The 22,569-nt window shown below is 43.6% G+C and overlaps 1 protein-coding gene across 2 annotated transcripts; it reads right to left on the bottom strand.

Moving 5' to 3' along the window:
• Positions 1 to 291: 291 nt before the first annotated feature.
• Positions 292 to 22,569, bottom strand: LOC308317152 (uncharacterized protein). Of its 2 annotated transcripts, XM_080765989.1 has the most exons (5): positions 22,486 to 22,569; positions 19,886 to 20,534; positions 7,264 to 7,464; positions 5,378 to 5,447; positions 292 to 3,914 (listed from the first exon to the last, which is right to left on the bottom strand). In XM_080765989.1, the coding sequence occupies exons 2-5, from the start codon at positions 20,285 to 20,287 to the stop codon at positions 2,983 to 2,985; spliced, it is 1,605 nt and encodes a 534-aa protein (XP_080622115.1). In that variant the 5' UTR covers positions 20,288 to 20,534; positions 22,486 to 22,569; the 3' UTR covers positions 292 to 2,982. The 2 variants fall into 2 exon arrangements, with proteins under 2 accessions (XP_080622115.1, XP_080622116.1); XM_080765990.1 differs by lacking the exons at positions 292 to 3,914; positions 5,378 to 5,447 and having other exon boundaries at positions 7,065 to 7,464.

Genomic DNA, 22,569 nt, shown 5'->3' with positions numbered 1-22,569 from the left:
CAGATCGTGGGGGGGGGAATAGCAAAATGTGTGGCATGAAAATGGGCTTTTAATGTCTTAACAGTTGTGTAATTTATTATTTGTGAGATCCATATATCCATGAGACTCCATGTTATTCCTTTGCCAAATCACCAATAAACAGATTGAGTAAACAGATAGTATATTCAATTCAATTAAATTCAAACTTTATTCAAGACACTCACAGGGGGGTCCATAGGGCAGAACACATAAAACATAAAAACTCAAAAGTAAACAAACTATAAATAAAATAAACATAAACATAAACAAGCAAACAGGGGGGACTTATCTCTGTACATACAGGCTAGAACGCCAGTGGCTCCACAGCTTAGATGATAGTCTGACAGAGCTCTTAGCAGGGTTAGAAAGTGATGCAATGATGCTGTTCTCAGAGTCTGTTAACCTGCACATAAATCTATACATGAGGTTTCGTAGCACAGCAGGGCAAGTGGGTACATTTATTTATACAAACATTTGACTGGCACTACAGCATCTTGGGGCTTTGAGCAGCAGTCTCATGCAGTCATTATATGCCACTGTCATTTTTTGCAGGCTGCCCTTTTTGTAGTGTCGCCACAAGTGGGCAGTGTACAGCGGAGTACAATAAGCTTTAAAAAGTGAGATTTTCACAGGAACAGAGCAGAAATTAAACTTGCGCATGAGTGTGTTGGCTTGAGCATACAGTTTACGCCGCTCTCTAAAGATTGGTCTCTTTGCATTCTTTTAATGCCATTCCAGACAGGTAGAAATCAGGAAATACCAGCTTACTGTCTTCCTTACTTCTCAAGTCTTATAGAAGTCATTTTAATGCAATTTAGGAAGATGGATTCTTAGAGGTATGGAACCTGGCGTTTTGAGGGACGCTAGCCCCTCCTATATACAGCTATAGTGTAGAACACAAACATTAAATCCCATTATCAATTTACGTCATGTATCTGAGCAAATTGGCTATTTTGCTAACAACACAAACATTAAATCCCATTGACAATGAATGGATAATTTACATCATCTGAGGACGAGCTTATCAGCAATTTTCTCCCAATATGAATATTAAATCCATTGACAATGAAGCAATATGACAATTAGATCAAATAGACATGCTATAGAGATTATTGTCCTACAAACATTAAATGCCATTGACAATGAATGCAGACTTTTCGTCAAATGCGTCTGAGCAAATCGACATGTTACATCAGGATGATGTACGATGATAAGGGCTAGCAAATTAACTATTTTCGTCCTACACAAAGACCAGTAAAACGCCGGAGGGCGAGAAGCGACCTCGCCCTAAAGCAGCAGTTCCCAAACCCTAAAGGGTGCAGGTCACATGCACTGGCCATAATGGAGCGTGTCTTGGAGCCTCAATGGAGGGCAACAGTTGATATTCCACATTTAAAACATGTAAGGGGTCAGAGCAGATACTCTTCACCAGTCTAAGCATACTTAAAAGTGAAATAAGACTCCATGTTATTCCTTTGCCAAATGACCAAGAAACCGATTGAGTAAATACATAAATAATTTTAAATACAATTTCTGAAGATGGATTCTTAGAGGTATATGGACCCCTTCTTGAGGGCCGCAATCATAGCTATAGTGTAGACTGTAGATTCTGTCCTAACACAAACATTAATCCCATTGACAATGAATGGAGAATTTACGTCATATGTGATAAGCAGTTTTTCACTTATATACCCTTTTCTTTTCTTTTTCATTTTGTTGTTTATCGTTTTTGTTTTTATGTTTTTTGTTAGCATCTTATCTGTATGATTATGTTACCGATTACCGATGTACACCGTCTTGTATGTCTAGTGTTGTCCTTGTGTCCAATCATAAATGATAAAATAATAAATGCAATTTCTTTGTGGTTTCAGTTATGCCAGATACTGTATATCCTAAATTAATTGCAATGAAATAATTTTGCAATAACCCATCAGATATAATACTTGCGTACTAAAAACTCTACTTGATCACTATTTAAAAAACTACTTTATCACTATGTAAAATGTACTAAAATATATAGCGTTACATAAATACATATTCACTATATGAGCAAGTAGTAAAAATCTCTACTTGATCACTATGTAACATTAAATAAACCCCACAATTATGACATAAAAGAGTAAACATGGTACTGAAGTTTCTGACGTTTTTAAGTATTTTTAATCTGTGTTTGACCGATTTGGAAGCTTTGATTCATCTCTTCCTTCCTTGTTTATTGACACCACATTGTACCGCCTAACTGGCTAACTAGTGGCTATAGCTATGACAGAGCAGATCAGAAGCAGGAACGTAGGGACGCACATGCCAACCCCACACCTGGAGGTGGTACAATGAGGTGTCAATAAACAAGGAAGGAAGAGATGAATCAAAGCTTCCAAATCGGTCAAACACAGATTAAAAATACTTAACGGCTTCTGCGGCACAGGAAAATTTGCTGCGGTGTCCGTTGTATCATAGAGTTCTCAGAATCAGAATCACTCAAACGACCAGAAGCCCCCAAACGCCGCAGAAACGACGTATCCGAAGGTATTTATGTCTGCGTTCTATCATTTACATACGAAAACACATTAACGAACAGGGACCCCATGGGTCAGCCCGGTTCGGCACGATAGATTGGGCTGACCCAGGGGGTTCCGAGAGGGGCTAGTAGTGTTGTAGTAGTGTTGTGACTACATATTCACTACACAAGCAAGTAGTAAAACCTCTACTGTACATAATCACTATTTAAAAGCCCTTGTAGTGAAGCAGTAGTGTTTTAACATCTTTTTCACTACTACACGTGGTTACTACTGGGAACACTACTGTTTCACTACAATACTCCACTGGTGTGTCTTGAGTAGTGTATAAATTACAGATTTACTAGACAATTGCTACACGTGACTACACAGCCACTCCAAACGAATAGGTTTTGTGTAGTAATTCAACAGCAGTTTTTTGTGAGGGTATTGAACTGTTATTGATCAACTAACATGTATGAATCCTCATGTGAGAATTGAGATAAGATTGTAAAGAAAAGCTTTTGTTACAAACTGTACAAACAAAGGTTTTTTCCATATGAACCCGCCTCATGTGCTGTTTCAGATGTTTTACTTGTCTGCTACAAACTGTACAAGTAAAGGTTCTTCCCCCTGTATGAGTCGTCAAGTGAAGTTTCAGATCTGAATTATGATGAAAGCTTTTACTACAAATTGTACAGGGAAAGGAAGGCTTTTTCTTCATATGAATAACCTTGTGCTTTTTAAGATTCCAAGACAATGAAAAGCTTTTGCTACAGATTGAACAAGCAAAGGGCCTTTCCCCGGTATGAGTAATCATGTGATTTTTCAGATGTTCCTTAGCTCCAAAGCCTCTGCTACAAATTGTACAAGTAAAGGGTTTTTCCCCTGTGTGAATACGCTTGTGATGTTTCAGGCGTGATATATGTTTAAAGCATTTACTACAATGGTTACAAGGATAAGGCCTTACATGAATCTTCAGGTGTATCTTCAGATGTGCTTTAAAAATATAGCTTCTGCAACAAACCTCACAAACAAAAGGCCTTACCCCGTGAGTCTTCATGTGTTTCTGCAGATTTCTTTCGTGAGCAAAGTGTCTTTTACAAACCGTACAAACAAAGCCTTCAGAACCGTGTGAAGAGAGGAGCTGTTGGTCACCTGTGGTTGGTACCCAGTAGTGTGTGAAAGCTTCAGTTGAGGTGCTGGCTGGATACTGCTCCGCCTCTCCACTTTCATCATCTTCACTCTTCACTGCTAGTAATGTCAACGTTGACCCACCGCCCTCCTCCTGCTCCTCCTTAATCTGTGGAAGTTCTAGGTTCACCTGGACCAGACTGCCACTCATCCTCTCCTGCTGTTCATAGGAAATCTCCTCTTTGCACACAGGAAGGAATTGGAGACCTGGACAGAGGATGTAACATCACAGAAAGTTTTCTGATTGGGTAGCATCAATTCTCCCAGTTACCAATTTGTTTTGTAATGAATGATTGGATTCATTTTGAGCAGACCCATGTTCCACTGCCTTCTGCTACACTAAATAAAATCGCACTAATTAACGACACCTGCCACTTTTCCAAGAGTAAAATGTATTTCTCATTAAAGGACCACTTCACCACTTTTCAACCTATCTTCATATAATTGGTCCTCACTAATGTTCATGAATTGATACAACAAGAAACTCGTCCAGCCTTAGGCCGGTCTCGATTCTAGTTCCACGTGTCATTGGCTCCCTTGACGTTGTCACCCTTGCAATGTTGCACTGGTAATTGTAGTGAGCAAGGAAGGTGTTGGTGTGAGTATGAGTGTGATTGAGAATAGGGAAGTAGATTGAAATAAGATAGCATTTGTTGTGTATTGTCATGTTGTATTACAGTGTTTGTAGCAAAGAGTAAGAAAGGCTAAATAGTAGTAGAATTACATCCAGGATATGACAGTGTAGTATGAACATGAAACAGTGAAACAGTAACGAAGAGCCATACTGTACTGTACCATACTGTACTGTATTTGACTGTACCATAGTGTAACGTACTGTACTGCAGGGGTTATCAAACTGTGCGTATTTCTTTGCAACTGAATGGCTGGAAAACGGAAATGAAGAGTTTACATATAGTACACATAGTACATGCATACATCTTCCCTAATGATTATATCTGGTTATTTATTTATGTTGTATTGTCTCTATTATTAAGGTTATTGTAGCAGTCAATTTATATTGGGGGTCGGGAGGGTGCGGGGGTCCCGAGACATTGCCAAAGAATGTCCGGGAGTCCCCGGCCAAAAACGTTGAGAACCCCTGCTGTACTGTACCATACTGTACTGTACCAGACTGTACTATGCAGTAGCACACCATGTACAGCACTCTATGGACGAGTAAGACGCGCGAACGCGGGAAGCGAACGCACTCAGCTCCATATATGGGCACAAAAGGGGCCAGGTCCACAACAAACAAATCACTGGCCCCTTTTGTGCCCATACATGGAGCTGAGTGGACCTGGCCCCTTTTGTGCCCATATATGGAGCTGAGTGATTGCTGATGCAACACACTCCATATTTGGATAGCGGGACAGACACACACACAGACACACAGACATGATCTGCTAGGTCTCATAGTAAGTGCTCACTGCATTCGCAACAATTAGTTAGCCCATTTCAACCTGAGGACGATTCTACAAAAATCCTGACAGTTTTCGGAAAAACCTCATGTTTCAGTGGTGCTCAATCTTTTTCATGTCAAGGACCCCGGAAATATATGTATTTTGCCGCGGACCCCATCTGAAAATATGTTGTTCCAGGGACCCCCCCAGAAGCAAAAACTCGCTCTGAAAGAATATACATTGAAAGATTTGCGTCACACTGTTACTCACAGTCGAAAATGGGAACAGTGCAGGCAGCAATCCTCCAGGGGACAGCAGAGTTCAGGTCCTGACTCAGCAGCTTCATACAGTGCCCACACACACACACACACACACATGACATAGTAAGACACATAAGGGCGAGAAGCGCGAGGTCCCGTGCACGCTTTCACCTCGTTTACGGCAGACTGCTGGGCGAGAGCTGGCGCTTTGGCATGGTGGGGTCAGATCAACATGGAATTAATTCTGTACTGGCCATATAAGGAACGTGTCTTGAGTGACAGTGTTGTACAGGGTTTGATGAGGTCAGATTAACATGGAATGTCAGAACAGGTCTGCTCCATATAGAGCGTCGCAGTCCCACCCCCTTTCAGAACGACGAGTGGCCCAGGAAATGAATCCCAATGCATTTTTCCCATAGGCTTTTCTTAAATTATTAATTTAAAGACGGTTACGCTGCGGACAAAGCCAACTCGGATCGTGACAAATCATGACAATGAACACAATATGTTGGGCCGATCAAATCATTAGAAAGAAGAAAATAAAGGCAGCAGACAACACTATTTGTTTTGTTTTTCTTCTTATAAATTATTTGATCGGCCCAAAACATTGTGTTCATTGTCATGATTTGTCACGATCCGAGTTGGCTTTGTCCGCGGCGTAACCGTCTTTAAATAAATACTTTAAGAAAAAATGCATTGGGATTCATTTCCTGGGCCACTCGTCATTCTGAAAGGGGGAGGGACTGCGACGCTCTATATGCAGATCTAAGGGTGATAGCGGGGACATTATCTTGAGTGTACAGGGTATGATGAGGGCCAGGCCTTAATTTCCGGGCCTGTTGAGAACTCCAGTTTTTGCCGGCTGCCGTGCACGGCTGCACTAATAACTTTGGGGCGGGCCCGTCTAGAGTTTGAATGGACAGGTATAGGAGACAGTCAAACATACCCGTCAAAAGGGAGACATGGAAGAGGAAGGATGGATGGGGAAGGATCAACATATGCGTGACGTAACGTGCCTTCCACCCTTTTGGCGTACCGGATATAATCATTAAGATAAGTTTATGCATGTACTATGTGTTCTATGTAAACTCTTCATTTCTATTTTCTAGCCATTCAGTTGCAAAAAATATATATTTGGGGACACCCAAAATTATTTGGCGACCCCCCCTAGGGGTCGCAACCTACGGGTTGAGAACCCCTGGTCTAGAGCAGGGGTTCTCAACCCATGGGTCATGACCCCTCGGGGGGATGGCTGGAAAATGGAAATGAAGAGTTTACATAGTACATGCATACACTTTCCTTAATGATTATATCTGGTTTCAGTATTTATTTATGATATATTTTCTCTATTATTAAGGTTATTTTTGCAGTCAGTTTGTATTGGGGTGGGGAGGAGGTCGCGAGACACAGCCAAAGCATTTATGGGGGTCCCCAGCCAAAAAGGTTGAGAACCCCTGGTCTAGAGGAACCACAAGCGTAGACAGCTCGGGTTAGATTCAACGGTACCCCCTACAGGGCAAGACAAATATGTGAGAAGCACTTGCCGTAAAAAACCTTAAATGTCTGACCCATTGATATTTTAAAAAATAAATCACACCCGTGTGAACTGAGTGGTACAAGTTGGTTGTAGGAGCCATGTGTGTCGACGGGAGGGCGGAACAATAGTTACACTCTGGGGAGGAGGTGTGGAAGGGCAAGGCACGCTACGCCACGCTGCCACTCAAGTGACTACTGGCCAATCACAGCGCATCTTTTTGCGGCACTTGTCAGACCCGAACGTCCGCTCTGTGACACACGCAGAAGCTTCTGTGAAGCACCAGAGCCGGAAGAGGCGTCTAACCTTTCTGTGGTCTGAGCCTGTCGTTATAGGCATTTTCAAAAAGGAAGGACACTTACCTCTGTTCCGCTGGCACGAGCAGTCACTTCCCTGTCACCGTGGTCCTCCAGGCCACAGGGGGAGCTACTATCTCCTCCTCCTCCTGTCAAGGCCTCCCAGCCAGTCTCTCTGGTCTCCACAGCCCCACAATGCATCGCTGCAGCCCCCTCCACCTTCTCAATCAGGAGTTCACTCTCAGCCTGGTTCTCAGTATCTGCTGACTGATGAGAGAGACACTTTAGACATGGACTCAATGGAACCACGACATCCAATGCTGTGGGCACCAACACATAAGGACGTGCCACATTATATAACACAAGACGCGCAGGAACGCAAAGCACCAACTGGCAACGAGCTGCCTGGCCAGACGTATGGAGAATCGGGATGACACGAAGCTGTGATGGAGCACTCATCTGAGGAAATCTTTCTGAAAACGGGCATGATTTAGAAGACATTCTGTAGAATCAGTTCTCAGGTTTAAATGGGTTATATGCAGTGTTGGGTAATACACACTACGTAATTTAATATATTACGTAATATATTACTGAAATGCGTTAACTTGTAATATAATACATTACTTGATTAAAACAGTTTAACCCATTCTGAACGGGAACCCGTTTTGGTGTCAGCGTCATGTTATGCTTTAGCTATTGAAAAATAGCAGATCTACAAGCTCATAGCGCGCCACCGAGTGGCGCGCTACGAGCTTGTAGGTCTGCTATTTTTGAAAAATCGAAGAACGACTGACATTCTTAGAATCTGATCTCAGGTCAGAATGGGTTAATCAGACCAGTGTGTGTCCAGTGGAAACCTCGTATGAATCTGATCTCAGGTCAGAATGGGTTAAGAGCCATAAACGTCAAGACGTCTAATTGCCAATTATGTACCGGACGCCACGGACGACAAGACGTGATCCCTTGGGATTTATATATATTTTTTTCTTATCCATATTTTGAAAATTCCTCTAATCTGGTGTACAGGTGATGACATGCACATTACATGCATAATAGAATTACAAATTATTTCTCTCTTTATAATGGGAGAATTGGCACTCAAAGCCTAAACTGGTGACCACCAGGTGGCGCTGAAGGAGTTTTAATATATTATAAAAAATATGTCTTGTATTACTGCATTACTTTCTGTATTACTTTCTGTCTGTCTGTCTTGTGACATTATTATACGACAACTGCAGAAGTTAAAGTTAAATCACTTATTTTCTATAATTCGTCATCAAATTACTTATTGGCTTCCATGAATTCCAGGGAATACATTTAGCTCCTGTGTTAACTGTCCATAGCTGAGTAGGATGGGGTAGGTCTACGCCAGTAGCGCTTTCAGGAATTACATTTTGGGCAGGCAAGATGTGTCGTCCCTGTGCAGGAGGAGACATACCCTGAAGAAGGCAGTTGCATCTGCCGAAACGTTGGTTCCTATACTGCATCCTAAATACACTTTTGCTATAAGTGTGTGCGGCCACTCTTTTGTCTTTTTTATGACTTATCACTTAAGATGTGTCGTCCCGCCTGCCCAGGGGGCCGGGCCGGTTCCGGCGTGCCGCCCTGCGTCCGAAACGGTTGAGAAATGACAGTTACCGTGTGGCGGTTCCTCTACTGTACCCTCTATTGTCCTGTACTGTCTGTCACTGTACAATTTACAATTTAGCAGACGCTCTTAATCCAGAGCGATTTACATTAAGCAAGAAAAAAAAAGCATGGGAATACATAAAAATACATATCATGAAACATGCGTAAGCTAAGAAAGTAACAGTGGAATATCTATATAATGAAACTATACATATAAACTACTATGCTATACATATGTACTATGACGTGCTATGACTACATACAATGCAATTATAGTGCTGTCTTCATAACATGCTATAAGTCTGTGTCAAATGCTATCTAAGTCTACAGAAATGCTATCTAAGGGGGGTGGGGTAAGTGCTATGGGCCATGATGGAGTGTGAAAAGGTGGGTTTTCAGACTACGGCGGAAGATTGGGAGTGATGCTGCAGTTCTGACTGCAATGGGAAGTGCATTCCACAGTTTTGGAGCCAGAAGGGAGAAGAGTTTGGGACGTGTGGAGCCTGTGGGACGTGTGGGACGTGTGGGACGTTGTCCCGTTGTACTGTTCTGGCACACCCGAAAGCATCATATATACAGTTAATACATGCGTGTGTGTTTGTGTGTGTGTTAGGTTGCGCACAGGTGGTGAAAAACAACCATGCTGTTTTCGTGCTCATACCCAGACACCCACCCACCTACCCACCCACACACAGCTCCGTAAGGGAGTGGTTGCACCACTAAAAAAAAAAGTAGGCTACAGTATCAAGTCGGCCATACCATCCATGACCAGATTTTCTTTTAAAGTGGGTTTAATAACAAAATACCTTTTTTTAACTGACGGAAACTAAACTAAAACTAAATAAAAACAAAGCTATGATGAGTAAAACTATGACAAAATATTATATCTAACTATAAATGCACCACGTCTGTGTGTGTATGTGTGCGTGTTTGTGTGTGTCTGAAATCCACGTAAGTCGAGAACAGTTTGTGCCACCGACTTGAAATTCGACACATGCATTCCACACCCACAGGGAGTGCAGTACCCGCCCCGGTTGTCCAGAACCGCCACAAAAGGCCCCTGCCCGGTCAGACTACATATTTGGGCATGCCTGGCTGACAAAGAACTCCATATATGGGCATAACATGGGACACAGCTGACATCACTTCTGACATCATTGCATAGACTCCATATTTGGACATGGCTGAAATCCACGTAACCCGAGAACCGTTCGCCCCGCCGACTTCAAATTCGACACGCACGTTCTACACCCCCACGGGGAGTGCAGTGCCCGGTGTCCAGTCGGTCGGACCCACGGTTGTACAGAACTGCCGCAAAAGGCCTCTGCCCGGGCCACTCCATATTTGGGCATGACTGACACGTAAAACTTAAATTCTCCATTCATTGTCAATGGCATTTAATGTTTGTGTTAGGACAAAGATCTACATCTATATCTATATCTATATCTATATATTCACACAACGCAAATATCTATATGGCATTCAATACAATACAATACCAGTAAGACGCGCAAACATGGGAAGCGAACGCAGCTCATACATATTTAAGTTGTCACCATGACTCAGCCATAACCATATAAGGAGTCCCCAAAGCAGCTCCATATATAGGCACAAAAGCGTGACACACGGACACCAGCTCCATACATGGGCACAAAGGGGGGACACACAGACAGACAGACATGATCTGCTAGGTCTCATAGTAAGTGCTCACTGCGTTCGCAATTATACTTGAGGGTCGTGCTTTAAAGTCATTAACCCACTAAGGACAGGAACGCATCTGTTTAATGGCCCATGACGTAAATCACTGTCAAGTTCAAGTGCACGGTCATGTGCCCGAGACGGAGATTGATTAATCTCCGTCAAATTAGTGATAGCAAAACCGGTCGCATCATTATTTTCCAGATAATTTTAATTCGTTTCTAGATCGGATTTTCTGGTTTTTATTCAAAATCGTAGGTAGTTTTAGTTAGTTTCTATAGTGTTACGTTTTGAGGGGCACTAGCCCCTCCTATTAATGTTTGTCTTTAGTTCAATGTTTGCTTTGTAAACGCCATTGGCAATGAAGGGAAAATATTATCATCTTATCATAGCATCATATTGTTCCTCATTACGTCATATAGTCTCTTTATTGTTAATGGAGTTTAATGTTTGTGTTGGCACCTAATCAACATGAGTTAAGACTTTAATATATTAGCGCCCCTCACTTCACACGGGTGTGATTTTTGAGGGGCGCTAGCCCCTCCTATATACAGCTTTAATGTTAGTTTTTCTACGATGCTTGCTTAAAGATGGAGTGCCACCATTTCTTCCACCCTAAAACATGATCAACAGGTATTATTACAATATAAGGGGGAAGAACTTTTTCCAAAAAGTGTACAGTATTTGTTAAAATCATGCTTTTATGTGGACACGCCCACCAGTTCATTAAATATGCCTGGTTTGTCTGGTGGGTGGTGATGGGTGGTGAACTGGTGATCAGCCTGAACTGAAGCCGCACCCACAGCTGTAGTTGTATGATAAAGGGGGAGGGGTTAGGGGAGGGGCTGATAGTGTGGTGTCACTATATTACTGTCACTATATTACTGTCAAGGGTTCAGCCTCCAGAAAGAAACCCTAAATACAAAGTTAATACACATTGCACATAAAAACAACTCCAGGGTGTCTAATGAAGTACTGTCTCCTCATTTTTCAGACACATGAAAAACTGGGAAAATACAAAAAGTTTGTTTTGAGGACTAAAACAAACATTAGCACCCGTTGCTTAAACAAACGTTGTAATTGATGTTGTAAGATGATAAGAGCGCCCCTCACTTCAAACGGGTGTGATTTTTTATATACGTTCAGGTATTTGTCAGATTGTAAACAAGTGACGTCACCGACCGCAATGTGCCATAAGGTGGTGCCGACAGCTGATGTAAAACTACAGTGAAATAAATAGATTAAAGCTCATAAATTGACAAAACCTAAAACTAAGGGCATTTTGCCTGTCATTTCAGTTTGTTTTTGTTAGTTTTTGATTTTTTATTCCACGATTTTGTAACCCGTTTTTCACCCCTGTGTCAATTATCTAATGTCTCCGCCAACCTAGTCCCCATATATGGGGGACATGGGGAGAGCAGCGGCAAACACGCCGCCAGCACCCACAGCGCCCCGAGCGGGAATCGAGCCCAGGACCTTCTAGCTGTGAGGCGACAGCACTACCAACTGTGCCACCGTGCCCCCATGTTTTTTCTTTTTTTTAAGTTATCAAGTTAATGTTATAAATGTTTTGGTAATTTTTGGAATCCTGTTTTATTTTTTGTTTTTTAGTTTTACTATTTTTTTATTGGATATGGGCATAAACGGGACAAGGACATAGACGGGTACAACGGTTATAGCGGTATTGCATGACCAAGTGGACATACGCTCCTGATTTTTTTAAATGTTTCCAACTTGCATCGTTCCCAAGCAGATGGACCTAGTCATGGTAAATAGCTGGCAATAAGCTCCCTCAGCTGGTCTGTCTTGGTCTGAAAATGGAACGCCACCGGCGCACAATCCATTGATTGTTACATCGCAGGTTTGCAGGTGTAAAGTGGGTGAAATTTGTTTTTGTGCAAGCTCCATCGTTCGTGTAGTTTCCAGACAGAGCCATAAGGTCAAGGTGGTGAAACGTAGGTGTACTTTAGCAGCAGGTCTGTGCATGAGAGAGTATCAACGCATTGTCAGGTTCCACAAGGAAAGGTCCAGGTGGTGGCCAGGGCCTTTCTCAATAGTCTGATGTACCATCAGGTTTCCAGGTAGACACAGGCCTGGTGGTCTGGGGAGGGAATGCCCACCTTGCATGCCTATATATCTGATCAATCTGAGACTTAAGGCGTGCATTCTCACCCTCAAAATGTGCATTCTGGGCATCACGGCATGCAATCGGGTCCTCAAGATCTGCATTCTGCTCCTTAAGTAGTGCATTCTGGTCACCGAGGCATGCAATCTGATCCTCAAGATCTGTATTCTGGTCCTCAAGGTGTGCATTCTGCTTCTCAAGCAGTGCATTCTGGTTCTCAAAATCTGCATTCTGGTCGTTGAGGTCTGCATTCTGGCCGTCAAGGCGTGTAACCTGGTCCTCAAGATCTGCATTCTGCTCCTTAAGCTGTGCATTCTGGTCATCAAGGCGTGTAACCTGGTCCTCAAGATCTGCATTCTGGTCCTTAAGCTGTGCATTCTGGTCATCAAGGCATGCAATCTGATCCTCAAGATCTGTATTCTGGTCCTCGAGGTGTGCATTCTGCTTCTCAAGCAGTGCATTCTGGTTCTCAAAATCTGCATTCTGGTCGTTGAGGTCTGCATTCTGCTCCTTAAGCTGTGCATTCTGGTCATCAAGGCATGTAACCTGGTCCTGGACATCCGCATTCTGGCCATCGAGGCATGTGATCTGATCCTCAAGATCTGCATTCTGGTCATCCAGACATTTCATCTGGTCCTCAAGGGCTGCATTCTGGCCGTCAAGGCGTGCATTCTGGTCCTTAAAATGTGCATTCCGGTCATCAAGGCGTGTAACCTGGTCCTCGAGATCTGCATTCTGGCCCTTGAGGCATGTGACATGGTCCTCGAGATCTGCATTCTGGTCCTGAAGTAGTGCATTGTGGTCATAAAGGTGTGCATTCCGGTCCTTAAGTTGTGCATTCTGGTCCTTAAGTTGTGCATTCTGGCCATTGCACAACATAAGGACCAGCCTGCATGTCTGGTCCTTGAGTTGTGAATGCTGGCCATTGAGGCGTGTGTTCCGGTCCTCAAGAACTGCATTCTGGTCCTCAAGGTCTGCAATCTGGTCCTTAAGGTGTGCAATCTGATCCTCAAGATCTGCATTCTGGCCATTGAGGCATGCATTCTGCTCCTGAAGATCTGCAGTCTGGTCCTTAACTTGTGCATTCTGGTCATCAAGGCCTTTTATCTGGTCCTCGAAATATGCAAGGACCTCTACAATGTGTGCATTCTCACTCTCAAGATCTGTATTCTGGTCCTTAAGGTCTGCATTCTGGTCCTTAAGGTCTGTATTCTGGTCCTTAAGATCTGCATTCTGGTCCTGAAGATCTGCATTCTGGTCCACAAGATCTGCATTCTGGCCATTGAGGCATGCAATCTGGTCGCCAAGATCTGCATTCTGGTCCTTAACTTGTGCATTCTGGTCATCAAGGCATTTTATCTGGTCCTCGAAATCTGCATTCTGGTCCTTGAGGTATGCAATCTGATCCTCAAGATCTGCATTCTGGCCATCGAGGCATGCATTCTGGTCCTGAAGATCTGCATTCTGGTCCTTAAGGTCTGTATTCTGGTCCTTAAGGTCTGCATTCTGGTCCTTAAGGTCTGTATTCTGGTCCTTAAGATCTGCATTCTGGCCATCGAGGCATGCATTCTGGTCCTGAAGATCTGCATTCTGGTCATCAATGCATTTTATCTGGTCCTCGAAATCTGCATTCCATGCAATCTTTTCCTCAAGGTTTTCATTCTGGTTCTTAAGGTTTGCATTCTCACTCTCAAGATCTGTATTCTGGTGCTTAAGGTCTGTATTCTGGTCCTTAAGGTCGGCATTCTGGTCCTTAAGGACTGCGTTCTGGTCCTCAAGATCTGCATTCTGGGCATCAAGGCATTTAATCTGGTCCTCAAAGTCCAAATGGTCACAGGAGGTTTCAGCAGGTGATTGCTTCTGTAGCTCTTTCATAGACTTGATGGCTATAACACACTCGTCTCCCATGGCAGCCAGCACAACGACCAAAAAGTCATCCTGAGCATCAAACTTTGACACGATTTCCTTGCCCAGGTCACCTTCGGGAACCTGCAGGTCTTCCCTGATATCTCCGTTATCGGCCATCATAGACATGAAATTGTCGCTGATGTTGAGCAGCTGATAGTCCGTACGCTTGCTGTGAGGGCAGTCCATGTTGTGGGAAGAGGGAGCACTAGTGGTCTCTGGGAGGTCTGTCCCACCATGTTCCAGTGCATTCTCTGAGCCCAGAGTCTCAACATCCCACCCCTCCTCCGCATTTACCATTGTCCATCCACAGAATGGCTCTGCATCACTCGATGACATCATCTGTCCTTTTTTTTTCCGCTAGCAGGCGAGGAACGAGCGACTTCAAAGGCTGTTGTCGTCACAAAGGTAGGTAGGTTGGAGGACCCAGAGGCAGACTCACAGGAACACAAAAGCAGAAATGTCCTCAGTACGGATAGGATCTGTTATATGATGCAGCTGATTCACTCTTAGACCACAGGAAACAGCAGCAAAACAAAAGTCAACTATATTGACTACCAAGGAACTTTGCCACTGAAAAGCAGGTTAAATGCTCTGAGAGGGTTCTGGAGACAGTTCTGCTTATATATTGTTGTAGGTGACTGTGATGGAATGTGGCATCACTCCTTGTCACTTTGATGTCACTCGCTGACTCATTGACGATAGTTACTGTAATCAGTAATCACTCAGCTCCATATATGGGCACAAAAGGGGCCAGCTCCATTATATGGCCATAATGACATACGGGATCTCTAATGCCCATAAAAGAGACAAGGACATATCTCCATATACTGTATAGCAGCGGTTCCCAAAGTGGGGTCCGGATACCCCTACGGGTCCGTGAGAGAGTTCCAGGGGTCCCCCAGCTAAATGATAATTAGGAACCAAATGGACTCGTATGGGTCTGTAACTCAGAGTGTACAAATGGAACCAAATGGTCTATTTGGCTCATGGTTCTCAGAGTTTAATTAACTTTGATTTTACAATATACATTGGGCCATTATGGCCTAATTGAGCTCAAACCTGGGGTCCTTGAAATTAAACTGCATGGTTGAAAATCACTGCTAGAGCCATACAAATCTTATCTTATGGGGGTTTCCTTGGCATGAAGAGGTTTGGGAACCACTGCTGTATAGCCTGGAAACCAGACAAATTTGCCATTGCAAAAAAAAAACATTATATATATATATATGGGCAGCGGTGGCCTAAGGCTTAGAGGAGCGCCTTTGTTGCCGAAAGGTTGACAGTTTGATTCCCCGGACGGGCAGGACTAATCTGAGTCGGGAAGTGATTAATCATCACTCCCCCAACACCGCTGAAGTTAAGTGCTCTTGAGCAAGGCACTGAACCCCAGTGGATCTGCTTTGTGGCAGATAAAAGACTGTGGTTGTACTGGTCAGCTCCCAGATTTGAATGTGTGTCTTTCTGTGTGTTTCTATGTTCAGGCAGGGCGTTGCTGAAAGTGAGCACTTGTGCTCAGCTACTACCCTGGGTAAATAAATGAAAAAAGGCCAATGAAGGTGATCACCGCTGTTATCCTCCTCAGTGCCAGTATCTGCCCGACTGTTGTTCGTTCTGGGCGGAAGACGTTCTGTGAGTTTCTCAGTAGAGGGTTTAAGATTGGTCTAAGACAGTTGCGGATCATCCTGTTAGCGGTCTTGGTGACTTGTGAGCTCAGGCTGATGCCACGGTAGTTGTCCGTCTTGGTGACGGCCACGGTAGTTGTCCGTCTTGCCGCACTTGATCGTAGCCTTGGCCTTCTGGTACTCATCCATGGTGATTGGTCCATCTGGAATGGGAAGGTCATGGAAGACAGGGGCTATCGGATCATACTCATCCTCGGTTGCCGGCGGGTTACCTAGGAGTGTTTTGAAGTGCTGGTACCATGCTTCAACCCGTTCCTCTGCATTGTTTCCCCGGATCTTGGAAGTCTGAGAGGATGTCACATGGACGCACCACATCAGAAATGTGGACCTCTATGGGGACCTACCACGGGTCACGGACAAAGTCAGAGAGAGAAGGATGAGGCTGGCAGGGCACTGTCTCAGGCACCCAGAACTTGAGGCAAGTAGTGCCCTTGAGCCCTTGCTCAAGGGCACTTCAGCGGTGGGTGTTGGTCGAGTGATGATTAATCACTTCCCAACCCAGGAATCCCGAGTTGGTGTTGGCTAGACCTCACTCTCGCAGCATCTATCTATCTATCTATAAATGCAGTTGCACCACGTCTCTGTATGTCTGTCTGTTTGTACGTCTGTAATCAACGTAACTCGAGAACCATTTGCCCCACCGACTTCAAATTCGACCGTTCGACACGCGGGTTCAACACCCCCACAGGGAGTGCAGTGCCGGGTGTCGAGTCGGTCGGACCCACGGTTGTCCAGAATCGTCTCTGCCGGGCTCTGGACAGGGTCCCCTTGTCCAGGGTCCATATATGGAGCTGGCCTGTTCTGAAATTACAACACTCCATATTTGGGCATGCCCTGATATCACAACACTCAATATTTGGGCAAGCCTGAGGGAACTCCATATATAGGAATAAAAGTGACACAGGAGACAGATAAAGACATCTCCATAAATGGGCATAAAGAGACAGATGGTTGGAAAGGGTATTCTGACACAACGTCTCAATAAATGCACCAAGTCTCTGTGTGCACGTAAGTGTGTACGTCTGTAATCCATGTAACTGGAGAACCGTTCGCCCCACCGACTTAGTCGACTTTACCGATTTTAGTCGACTAAACCTACAGTTGATTTAGTCGATTAAAATGTATTTTGGCGGGCCTTGATGCCGTCGTAATGACTGTTATTACACTTGCTGAAAATCTGAATGCAATACATGTAGTCTTATTACGAGTAAGACGCGCAAACGCGGGAAGCGAACGCAGATCGTAAATTGCAATAACAATTAGAATAAATTACGAATTAGTGTCACTCAGCTCCATATATGGGCACAAAAGGGGCCAGGTCCACAACAAACAAATCACTGGCCCCTTTTGTGCCCATATATGGAGCTGAGTGGACCTGGCCCCTTTTGTGCCCATATATGGAGCTGAGTGATTGCTGATGCAACACACTCCATATTTGGATAGCGGGACAGACACACGGACAGACAGACAGACGCACAGACATGATCTGCTAGGTCTCATAGTAAGTGCTCACTGAGTTCGCAATAAGTCATCATAGCTTAGTTTTCATTTAGTTTGTCAGTGGAAAAAGGTAGTCGACGAACATTTTTCGTCTTAGTTTTAGTCGACGAAAACAACACTGATTCTGGCCAAGCCAGGCTACAGTCAGATCGGTGTTGCCACATAGGCGTGGCTCCAGAGGTGAGGGTCACAGAGTGGCCCAAACTTCTAGTCATTCTACATGCTCTAATTGTGTAGACTTTAAGTAAATGAAGATGGTTAACAATAATTTAAACCAAATGGATCCGTATAAGGGTCCATTTGGTTTCATTTTACATTAAATATCTAAATAATAATATACTGCGCATGCCACCAGTTCTCACTCCAAGGTTTTCTGAAACGTTAGCAGCCCTGATGCTGTAGCCGCATTTTGCAACACTAGATGTTGTTTTATAATGGGTTGAATCTAGAGTTGCAATACCCATTGATCCAAATCAAATTTCCGATATGCTTGTATTAAACAACCTTAAACTCACCAATGTTGCAGCTGTAGTGTAGGCCAAGCTTGAATTATCCTCTTTCAATCGGCAAAGTGTTTGTTTGTTTCATAAAAATCCACCGTAGACAACATGTTATGAGCTACTTTTTGCTAAGAAATTCAGTGCCATTATATATATTTGTAAGTGTTGGAGTTTGGAAGCACTTGTTTTTATTAACGGGTCTGCTCCTCCTGCATTAATTCGAAGCAGGTGATACACAGGGTCGTTCAGTGACTTTGACGAGCGCTTCCAAACGCTTACACAATAGAAAAAGAATCACCTGCAGAAGAATTTCTTGACAGATGATTTTTATGAATCGAATGAATCGATAATTCAAGCGTGCTCTACAGCTGTTGGTGAGTTAAATGATAGTTTAATATTAACCCATTCAGCCCTGAGGACGTTTCAACAAATGCCTTCTAAATAGAGTTTTCTGAAAAACCCTGTTTCTATGTCAGTCGTCCATTTTGGCCCCCTTTGGTGTTTTAAGCATTATGTTACACTTTAGCTATTGAAAAATAGCAGATCTACAAGCTCATAGCGCGGCAGTGCGTCATATCATATGCTGCTAAGGGACATACACATCGTAGCACCTGACTGATAACATTACTTGCACGCTCTACTTGCGCAAGTAACTAAACTTACACTAGCTCACAATCATGACACATGATAGCCGGTGAGAACGGTTTCGCCGACTTGCTAATGGAGGATCATTTAAAACAAAGGCGGCTTGCTGTATTTCGCTACTAACAGAAATGTGCATGCACACAAAGGGGAAAGGGCTGCCAAAGTAGCCTATCTTTTGTTGTTTTCTCTGGATTTTTCGCCCCTCTCGTTTCTAAGTTAGACTGGGCCACGGCCCGGGTGGCCCAATGGACCCTACGCCGGTGACCCCAGTATTCAGTAACTAGATAGAAAACAAGACAAATTAAAACACATTATCCCATTTAGACCCGAGGACGATTCTACAAATGTCTTCTAAATCCTGACAGTTCTGAAAAACCCTATGTTTCTATGTTAGTCGTTCTCAAACTTTTTCATGTCAAGGACCTCCCAAAATATATGTATTTGGCGGCCGACCGCCATCTGAAAATATGTTGTTCCAGTGACCTCCCAGAAGCAAAGATTTGAGTTCAAAATGTTCGCTCTGAAAGAATATATATTCAAAGATTTGCGCCACATTTTCACGATTTAGTGTTAGTCTAGTTTTAGTCGACTAAATATAAGATTTTAGTCTACTAAATCTACAGGTGATTTAGTCGAACAAAATGTATTTTGGCGGGCCTTGATGCCGTCGTAATGACAGTTTCTTTCACTTGCTGAAAATAGCCGATCTACAAGCACACAGCGCGTCGCAGCGTGACACGTTGTGGGCTTGTAGATCGTCTATTTTCAGGATGCAACTAATTGTAAAATGATTTATACTGGATCTCTTGTCCACTAGTCCCTTCCTAACATTTTAGTCTAGTTTTAATTTGTTGACGAAATTGTCAGTATAATTAGTCTTATAGTCAGCATAGCTTAGTTCTCATTTAATTTTCCTCAGTGAAAAAAGGTAGTCTAGTCAAGTCGACGAACATTTTTCGTTTTGGTTTTAGTCGACGTAAACAACATTGACCACAACTTACCTCTGTCACGATGTGTTGAGGGGGGGGCATACCAGCCCTTTCTGTTGTGCGACTGGGAGTTGCGGGGAGACCTCTTCTAGTTTTTCTCAACTTCCTCTGCGTCTTCGACGGAGACTCTCGTCGTCTTTTCTTCGTCACGCGGACGTCTGAATCCGTCTCTTCTGAACACCTCCACTCTTGGATGGTCAGCATGGATTGTTCTATTCTCTGAATGGACCGCACACACTTCTTGCAAACTCGACACGACTTGTTCTCTGTTCGTTCCAACGTCACACCGACTGTATCCAGACGTTGAAATACGTTGGAATCTCCCCGTTCCCATATCAGAGTGGTGTTACACAGAACGCCGTTATATCTAAGGTTGTCTTGGCAAAGACGGCAGAAATCGCTAACGTCCGACATGGTTACAACTTGTTGTTTTAGCGTGGTCTTTCCATGGGGTCTTTGGGTCTTTCAACTGAGGAGCAGACTGGCGCGCTACTACTTATGCCCACTTTTCAAGCTGCCAATGGGGTCCGACTCCAGATTCATATGTGGGGACAAATCTTCAGTGAATCTCCGCTAGGAGTCTGGCCCCCGCCAGGCTATATAGAGCACCCAAGTCCTGAGGTCGATCACTCGCTCATCCCCTGGTTCTGCCTGGAAGTTTCTCTCTATGGAGAAAAACATGGGTTCATCTTAAAATGGTTTCATATAAGCATTGTGGTCGAAAGATAAACAAGCTGTCTCTGTGTTATTGTCAGGGAGGTGTCTCTGTATCGTTTACGACAGTCAGTCACTCACATTATGACAGTCTGTTCCTAGCGAAAATGTAACTAATTCAGCAGCAGTAACATTACGTTTTCTCTCAGTCAGTTGATTCTTCATATCCATATGAGTGAAACGGGAAACGGCCTGGATGATGTGTATATTTTTCAAACACAGTTCTTGTATGAGGCGATCTATGGGGATTACAAGGCAAATAAAAAGTACATGAACCCGTGGACTTATAGCAACCCTCTACCGATATTGACGTCAGACTTCGGTGCTCTATACCCTACAACAGTGTTGTTTTTGTCGACTAAAACTAAGACGAAAAATGTTCGTAGACTTCCTTTTTTCGCTGACTAAAACTAAATGGAAACTAAGCCATGATGACAAACAAATATATTGACAATTTCGTCAACAAATCAAAACTAGACTAAAATGTTATAGGAAGGGACTAGTGGACAAGAGATCCAATTCATTTTACACTTGGTTGCATGCTGAAAATAGCCGATCTACAAGCTCACAACGTGTCGCACTGCGACGCACTGTGAGCTTGTAGATCGGCTATTTTCAGCAAGTGTAAAATCAGTCATTACAACGGCATCAAGATCTGCCAAACTTTTTAGTCGACTAAATCAACTGTAGATTTAGTCTACTAAAGTCGTATTATATTTAGTCGACTAAAACTAGACTAAACACATTCCAGGTGATTAAAATGTGACTAAAACTAAATGAAAATTATTCAAGAGACTAAAATCTAAATTTGCTACGAAAAACAACACTGCAGTACGTTAACTCTTCGGTTAATTAATGAGATTATTCACCTATAGCAGGGGTTCCCAAACCTGTTCCAAATTGACACTATTAGCCCCGCGGACCCCCGATTGAAGAGATGTATGCCAGGGAATCGGGACCCCCATAAGAAGATTTCTTATGGCTCTAGCAGTGATTCTGAACCAGTTTAATTCCAAGGACCCCCAGTTTGACATGCAGTGGTCTACGGACCCCCATTTAGTGGCATTTATATCTCTGGGACACCAATTTATATTGTATTAAAAAGAGTGTACAAATGGAACCAGGTCCATTTGTTTCCATTTGTAGGCTACAATCTGATTTACAGACCCATAAGGGTGTATTTGATTACTAACTATCATGTAGCATGGGAACTCCCTCAAGGACCCCTGGGGGGTCCCCGGACCACACTTTGGAAACCACTGACCTATCTTATACTCTCATAGCCACGTGTAGCTATACAGTTTAGCTACAGCATGACAACAAACATTGACACAGTCAATAATGGGCTATCCACATCCGTTAACGGGGACCCCCAGGCAGGGGTACCTGAGAGGGAGTTCCAGGGGCCGGGGTCCCCACTCCCAGCTATAGTTTGGAACCAAATGGACCCTTAACTCTGAAAGTGTACAAATGGAACCAATCGGACCCTAACGAGTCCGTTTGCTCTCAGAGTTAAAATAACATTGATTTTACTATATGAATTGGGGGTCCCTGAGATATAAATGCCATTAAATGGGGGGTCCATAGACTAATGCATATGTCAAACTGGGGGTCCTGGGACTGCTGTAAATGTATTCTCTAATGGGGGGGGGTCCCTGGCATATCTCTTCAAATGGGGGTCCGTACATCACGTGGGCTGATGAGTGTCGATGTGGGGGTCCTTGACATGAAAAAGTTTGGGAAGGGAACCCCTGCGTTAGCGCGAGCGCGCACACACACACGTTGACACAACACGTCTGTCATCTGAGTCACAATCGCTAACTCACAATAGACTGCATTATGGTACAAATCAATAATAAAAACACGACAATGGTACATTTCCCCCCCCCCCACAACACTGTACCTGAAAGGAGGAGATAAAGTGAATCAATGACGTTTGTAGACACGACAGACATAGAGCTGCTGCTTTGTTTGGACTGTAA

This window comes from Protomyctophum bolini (assembly GCF_963924005.1).
Source record: "Protomyctophum bolini genome assembly, chromosome: 6".
Classification (NCBI taxonomy): Eukaryota; Metazoa; Chordata; class Actinopteri; order Myctophiformes; family Myctophidae; genus Protomyctophum; species Protomyctophum bolini.
This window is presented reverse-complemented; position numbering and strand designations above follow the sequence as displayed.